At 57.6% G+C, this 6,561-nt stretch overlaps 1 protein-coding gene across 6 annotated transcripts in view; it reads right to left on the bottom strand.

Moving 5' to 3' along the window:
* The window catches only part of EPHB2 (EPH receptor B2), a 94,097-nt gene extending 89,193 nt beyond the window's left edge, over positions 1 to 4,904 (bottom strand). For 5 of the 6 annotated variants that reach the window (XM_009996544.1, XM_009996546.1, XM_009996543.1 and 2 more), the window contains exons 1-2: positions 4,827 to 4,889; positions 1,168 to 1,852 (exon numbers count right to left, since the gene is read on the bottom strand). In XM_009996544.1, coding sequence (XP_009994846.1) covers positions 1,168 to 1,852; positions 4,827 to 4,883 — 742 coding nt within the window. In that variant the 5' untranslated portion in view covers positions 4,884 to 4,889. Of the gene's footprint in view, positions 1 to 1,167; positions 1,853 to 4,826 lie in introns of all 6 variants that reach the window. The other variant, XM_009996547.1, reaches the window with a different exon arrangement.
* Between the last annotated feature and the right edge of the window lie 1,657 nt (positions 4,905 to 6,561).

Genomic DNA, 6,561 nt, shown 5'->3' with positions numbered 1-6,561 from the left:
AGGTCCAGCTGCGAGCAGCTCCCGTCGGCGGCAATCGTGTCCACCTTCATCCAAGGGTTCTCCATCCAGTTCGGAAAAGTCTTGGTGGCCGAGTCAAAGTCCGACTCGAAATAGTAGAGGTTAAAAGTCTCCTTGCAGGAGCCTGGGACGTTGGGGATGCTGCTGCAGTCCCGCACGGAGAACTTCATCTCCACGTGGAGGCGATGGGCTCCGCGCCGCCGGATGTACTTGGTGCGGAGCCAGTTGTTCTGGCTGGACTCGAAGACGTTGCACACCTGGTAGGTGCGAATCGTGTTCATTCCTGTCCCTCTCCAAGCCCATGTAGCCTTTCCTTCCCCTGCATATCTGTGTGACTGGGGAGGAGCACGGAGATGGCTTTGGGCACAGTGCTTGCAGGGGTGGCCCTTCACTAGCCTGGGGCATGCTCTGCCTGTAGGACCATGCTGGGTCCAAGGTGCTCAGCTGAGCTGAGCAGGTGCTCTTGGAGTCTACTTTGAACATCTACAGGAGCAGGAGAACAGCTACAGGAGCAGGAGAACACCTACAGGAGCAGGAGAACATATACAGGAGCAGGAGACCTCTGGCTGCTGAGGGAGCTCAGGGACCAGGCCCAGATGTGCCCAGGCAGGAGAGTTGAGCCTGGCCCTGAACACCCCATGACCAAGTCCCACCTAATTGCACCTCACCAGGCAAATGCTGCAGACAACCTTTTCCTCCCACTGCATCATCACCTTTGGGTGCCCACGCTCCCCTCACGCCAGAAGCACTTCAGCCCCTGCGAAGGCACAGGATGAACATGCAAACAGAAGTGACAACAGTCCCAGTCTCCTGGGAGGTGACTGCAGATCTGTGGCTCCCACCACAGCTACACCAAGACCTGGAGAGCACAGAGGGCACCACCAACAGGCCAGCACCCCTGGACCCTGTGGCTCTGAGCACTGAGAAGCAACACAGAACCTGAGCAGCGCATGGAAGAGCCCAGGGCAAGAACTGAGGAGCTGGAGAAGAAGACAGTGTGTCCACACACCTGCTCCTCTCCCACATCCCTTTACGCTCCTCTCCCCGCGCAAGGAGGTCACCTGTGCAGTTCCCAGCTGCACATCCAACTGCCATCACCCACCAGCAGGGAGGTGGGTGTGCAGAGCAAGAGGGAAGGCGAGCGGTTACCTCTGCAGACGGTCCCGTTCTCCACCGACTCGTAGCCCGCCCGGCACATGCAGCGGCCGATGGGCACCAGCCACTCCCCGTCCCCGTTGCAGTACAGCTTGATGGGCACGTCCACCTCCTCCGCGTTGGGGATGCAGGTCCCACGGGCTGCCACCAGCGAGGTGCTCTCAGCTCCTGAGAGGGTTTCTTGGAAGACGGCCCCGTTCTGGATCACGCGGGGGCACTTGCGGTAGAAGACGCGGACGGCGATCAAGGACATGCAGCCTCCATAGTCCTGGAAGGCCAGGTAGAAACCATTCTTGGAGACAGGCCCAAAGCTGCGAACCTCGGTGTTAATCTTCATCACCCGCCCGCCCAGGTCCACCTGCGAGAAGCTCTCGTCGGCGGCAATCGTGTCCACCTTCATCCAAGGGTTCTCCATCCAGTTCGGAAAAGTCTTGGTGGCCGAGTCAAAGTCCGACTCGAAATAGTAGAGGTTAAAAGTCTCCTTGCAGGAGCCTGGGACGTTGGGGATGCTGCTGCAGTCCCGCACGGAGAACTTCATCTCCACGTGGATGCGATGGGCTCCGCGCCGCCGGATGTACTTGGTGCGGAGCCAGTTGTTCTGGCTGGACTCGAAGACGTTGCACACCTGGTAGGTGCGAATCGTGTTCATGTTCTCGTCGTACCCGCTCACCTCTTCCCACTGTGGACAAGGCAGAGAAAGTCAAGGGCTCTGCACCCAACTGGTGTTCCCCACCCACCCCGCCAGGTGCCTGCAGAGAAGGTGCATGGTCCCACCAAGCCCTGCCACCATCAACAGCCGTGGGGCACAGTGCTGCTGGCAGCCAAGTCATGGAATCAGAGAATCAAAGTCTGAGTTGGAAGGGACCTTAAAGATCATCCAGTTCCAACCCCCTGCATGGGCAGGGACACCTCCCACCAGCCCAGGCTGCTCCAAGCCCCATACAACCTGCCCTTCAACACTGCCAGGGATGGGGCAGCCACAGCTTCCCTGGGCAACCTGGGCCAGGCTCTCACCACCCTCAGAAATGGTCCTTGTGTGAGGAGATCCCTTCACCAGGCTCATCAGAGCATCTTCCCCAATCTTCCTGGAGAGCAGAGCACCTTCCCATGCTGCCCCCTCTCCTCATGGTGCTCATGGCAGGGACCAGGGTCCAGCTCTCCTGTGACACTCCTGACCAGCTGGAACAGCTTCTCATCAACTTGTTCATAAACCTACTCAAGTGGAAGCCGAGCTGATTCCCATGGATGGGAAACCCTGAGCACAGCCCTGTCCTGGATGTGGGACCATGAGAGCCAGGACAGTGTGGCCACACTGCTCAGATCCAGCACCAGTGCCAGGACCAAGGTCCAGAGGGAAAATCCTGCAGGAGCAGAGCACGCTCAGCCTGCCAACATCCCCACAGGGGCCTGGAGGACTGCAGAGGGGAGACAAGTTGCTCCTCACACATCAAGGCCAACAGCCCAACAGGAAAGGTTCCCAAGCAGCTCCAACCACTCTGGCAGTGGCTGCAAATCTGCTGCAGTGGCAGGGGGAGCATTCGGTGGATTCTCCAGGAATAAATTTGCCGTGGCAGTGGAAAATGGCAGGATCTCCCCGGTTTTAAGGGTACTGGTTGGCAGGGGGGTGACGGAATCCAGGAAAAGGCACAGGAAAGCAACTGCTTCCCCTGCCCTGGACCCCTCCTGGTGCCCACTCCACAGCAGTGAATCAGGTACTGATACACAGAGATGCTCAGAACCTCCCCCATCCATGTCCACCCCTGCAGGTCCCCCCAGGGAGGGCTCAGGACATGAGCCTGAAGAGCTCAGTCCTGGCCGGGCAGAATCAGAGAACCATCAAATCGTTTTGGTTGGAGAAGACCTTTAAAGTCATCAAGTCCATGTGCTAACCCAGCCCTGCCAAGGCCACCACTGATCCATGTCCCTCAGCACCATCTCCAGGGCTTCGAAAACCCCTCCAGGGATGAGGACTCCCCCCCTGCCCTGGTCAGCCTGAGACAGGGCCTGATAAGCCTTTAAGGGAATTAATTGCTCCTAATAACTAATCTAAACCTCCCCTGCCACAATTTGAGGCCATATCTTCTTGTTCTACCACTTGTAACTCGGGAGGAGTCACAGGTGGAAGGAAAGCTCCTCCAGCTTGGGGATGAACATCAGACAGTGGCAGGTGGACACGGGGAGACCTCTGAGCAGCCCAAGAGCTCCACAGATGGAGGGAGGTAAAGGAGCTGCCTGGGCTTTTGGCTCGCTAATTGTCACCAAAGAGGCAACAAAGGGGAAAAGCACCCAGCAGCTTTTGTCTTCCAGGCACCCAGCCTTGCCAAAGCCAAGCCACCATGGGTGGGACACCCTGTCCTGCCAGGGCCACTCTGGGAGAAGCCATGAAGGTGCTGCAGCACCAGCACAGCACAGGGCACGACACGCACCGTGTCAGCCCACCCAGGGGGGGACAGGACAGGAGGCAAACCCCAGCAGGGCTGTCCTGAACCTTCCAGGCAGGCACCTCCATCCTGCTGGTCCCAGAGAAGCTGGGAGAACCCCCAGCACCAGGCTCAGGACCTCCAGCATCCCCTTGCACCTCCGTAAGCTCCTGAGCCCCCTTTTTTTCTCAGCGGGGAGAGAAAGTCACTCCCGCTCAGCAGCCCCTGTGCAGCCTGGACACTTAATTAGAAGCCTCTCCTTTTCTCCTTGCTCTCTAATTAACATGCCAGGAGCTGAAAAGCAGGAGGCAGCACAATAGCTGAGGGAGCTGGCTTCCAGCAGGCCCAGGCCTCATTAGTGCCGGGGAGCAGGGCGTGCTTTACATATGGAAACACCACAAACAAGAAAGGCTGGGCGAGGAGAGAAAAAGGACTTGACCTCTGCTCCTGCCCATTGTGGGGCTGCCATCCCCCTCCGGCGGGCGAACCAGACCCGGGGCTTTCTCCTGGGGATGGGGCAGGGCAGCAGGGCTGTCGGGAGATGAGTTTAATCTCCTCCACGGGGGTTTTTCTTGGTCACTTCTGTTCTTCTGCGCAGTGTGTCGGGCCTGGGGTGAGGGCTGGAGAAATGTCTTCATCCAGCACCAGTGGATGTGCCCCTGTGCTGGGCACTGGGGAGGGGGCACCTCGAATCCTGGGGTCAGTTCTGGGCCCCTCAGGACAGGAAGGACATGGAGGGGCTGGAGCGTGTCCAGGGAAGGGCAAGGGAGCTGGGGAAGGGGCTGGAGCACAAGTGTGAGCAGGAGCAGCTGAGGGAGCTGGGGGTGTCCAGCCTGGAGACAAGGAGGTGAGGGGAGACCTGCTGGCTCTGCAGCTGCCTGAGAGGAGGTTGGAGCCAGGGGGGTCGGGCTCTGCTCCCCAGGAACAAGGGATGGGACAAGAGGGAATGGCCTCAAGTTGCACCAGGGGAGGTTTAGGTTGGATCTTGGGAACAATTTCTCCCTGGCAAAGGTTGTCAGGCCCTGGCCCAGGCTGCCCAGGGCAGGGGGGGAGTCCCCATCCCTGGCGGGGGTTAAAAGCCACATAAATGTGGTGCTGAGGGACATGGGGCAGGGGTGGCCTTGGCAGGGCTGGGGGAATGGTGGGACTTGTTTCTTTCCAAGCAAAACCCTTCTATGACTCTGTGAGGGCAGGATGGGCTCCAGGCCCCCAGAAAGAGCCAGGACAACTTACCCCTGAGGGAGGATGCACCGTCCAGCCCAGCTCTGCCGTTGCCGTCGTGGAGTCCATCAGCGTCTCTGCAGGAAGAAGGTGAAACAAGAACTCAGTGGCCACCTGAGGCTGGGGAAAAGGACAGGGGTGCAGAGGAGCCAGCCCAGGACTGCAGCTATCAAGCCCAGCCTGTGCAGAGCCCTCTGGTCAGCCCTCAGCTGGGCAGGATCCTGGCATTGGTCCCTCCACCCGTTTGCTTTCCCATCCATGACCCACTGCTCCCTGGCCCATCTCCTGCAACACACGAGGGCACAGACTCTTCCACCCACCAGCCCAGCTGGACTTCCCTCCTCACAATCCAGGGTTTGACAGCCTGAGTAGGTTTCCCCCACCACCTCCCAGTTTCTTTTGCAAAAGGGGGACGTTTTTTTCCCCCAGCGTTTTGCATGGCAGGCAGAATCCTTGGTGATGCAGCAGCACACAGGAAGGAACAGCACTTTTAGGGTTTAAAAGTACTAAAAAATGAAACCAACGTTCTACAGGTGATTTGGGTTGAAACTGACCAGGTGATGCCACTGCCAACCAGAAGAGAGAAGTCCCCCTGAGCCACATGGACAGCAAAGCCTCCTTGTCCTTTCTACAGCTCATCTTGCTTCCAGCACCGAAGTGTCTTACATCCCAAATAGCTACAGGTTGGCCTGACTACACTGATGGCACAAGAAGGGACATGCACTTTGTGGCACCCCAGTACTTGAGCTAAAGTGTGTGGTGTTCCCCATCCAGCACAGGAATGGGCCAGATGGCCCCATCAGACCCACACTGGACAGACACTTCCACCAGTGGTTCCCACTGTCTGTCTACATCCTCCTGGTCTGTGGTTGTGAACCCTTGTTGCAACATCAGGTCCAGTTGGAGACCTGTGACTAGTGGTGTTCCCCTGGAGTCAGTGCTGGGCCCAGTCTTAGTCAACATCTTCATCAATGACATGGATGAGGGGACAGTGTATCCTCAGCAAGTTTGCTGATCGTATGAAGCTGGGAGGGTTGGCTGATCCACCTGGAGGTTGTACAGCCATTCAGTGAGATTTGGGCAGGCTGGAGAGCCGGGCAAAGAGGAACCTCATGAGGTTCAACAAGAGTAAGTGTAGAGCCCTAAACCTTGGGATGAAAAATACCGTGCACCAGTATAGATGAGGGGTTGACCTGCTAGAAGGCAGCCCCATGGAGAAGGACCTTAGGGTCCTGGTGGACAACAAGTTATTCATGGAACAGGAATGTGCCCTTGTGGCCAAGAAAGCCAATGGTGTCTTGGGATGCATGAAGAACAGTGTGGCCAGAAGGTCAAGGGAGGTTCTCCTGCCCCTCTACTCTGCCCATTGAGGTCACATCTGGAGTGTTGTGTCCAGTTCTGGGCTCCCCAGTTCCAGAGGGACAGGGAGATGCTGCAAAGAGTCCAACAGAGGCTACAAGGATGATGAAAGGACTGGGACATCTGACCTGATGAATGTCTATATGAATGTGAATATCTGCAGGGTGGGTGTCAGGAATGGGCCAGTCTGTGTTCAGTGGTGCCTGTGACAGGATGAGGGGAAACGACACCAAGTGACAACACAGGAAGTTCCACCTGAACATGAGGAGAAACTTCTTCCCTGTGAGGGTGACAGAGCCTGGGACAGGCTGCCCAGAGAGGCTGTGAAGTCTCCTTCTCTGGAGACTTTCCAGACCCATCTGGACACGTTCCTGTGTGACCTGCCCTG

This window comes from Chaetura pelagica, unplaced genomic scaffold (assembly GCF_000747805.2).
Source record: "Chaetura pelagica isolate M959 unplaced genomic scaffold, ChaPel_1.0 scaffold494, whole genome shotgun sequence".
Classification (NCBI taxonomy): Eukaryota; Metazoa; Chordata; class Aves; order Apodiformes; family Apodidae; genus Chaetura; species Chaetura pelagica.
The sequence above is the reverse complement of the archived record's forward strand: the minus strand, read 5'-3'. Positions and strand labels throughout refer to the sequence as shown.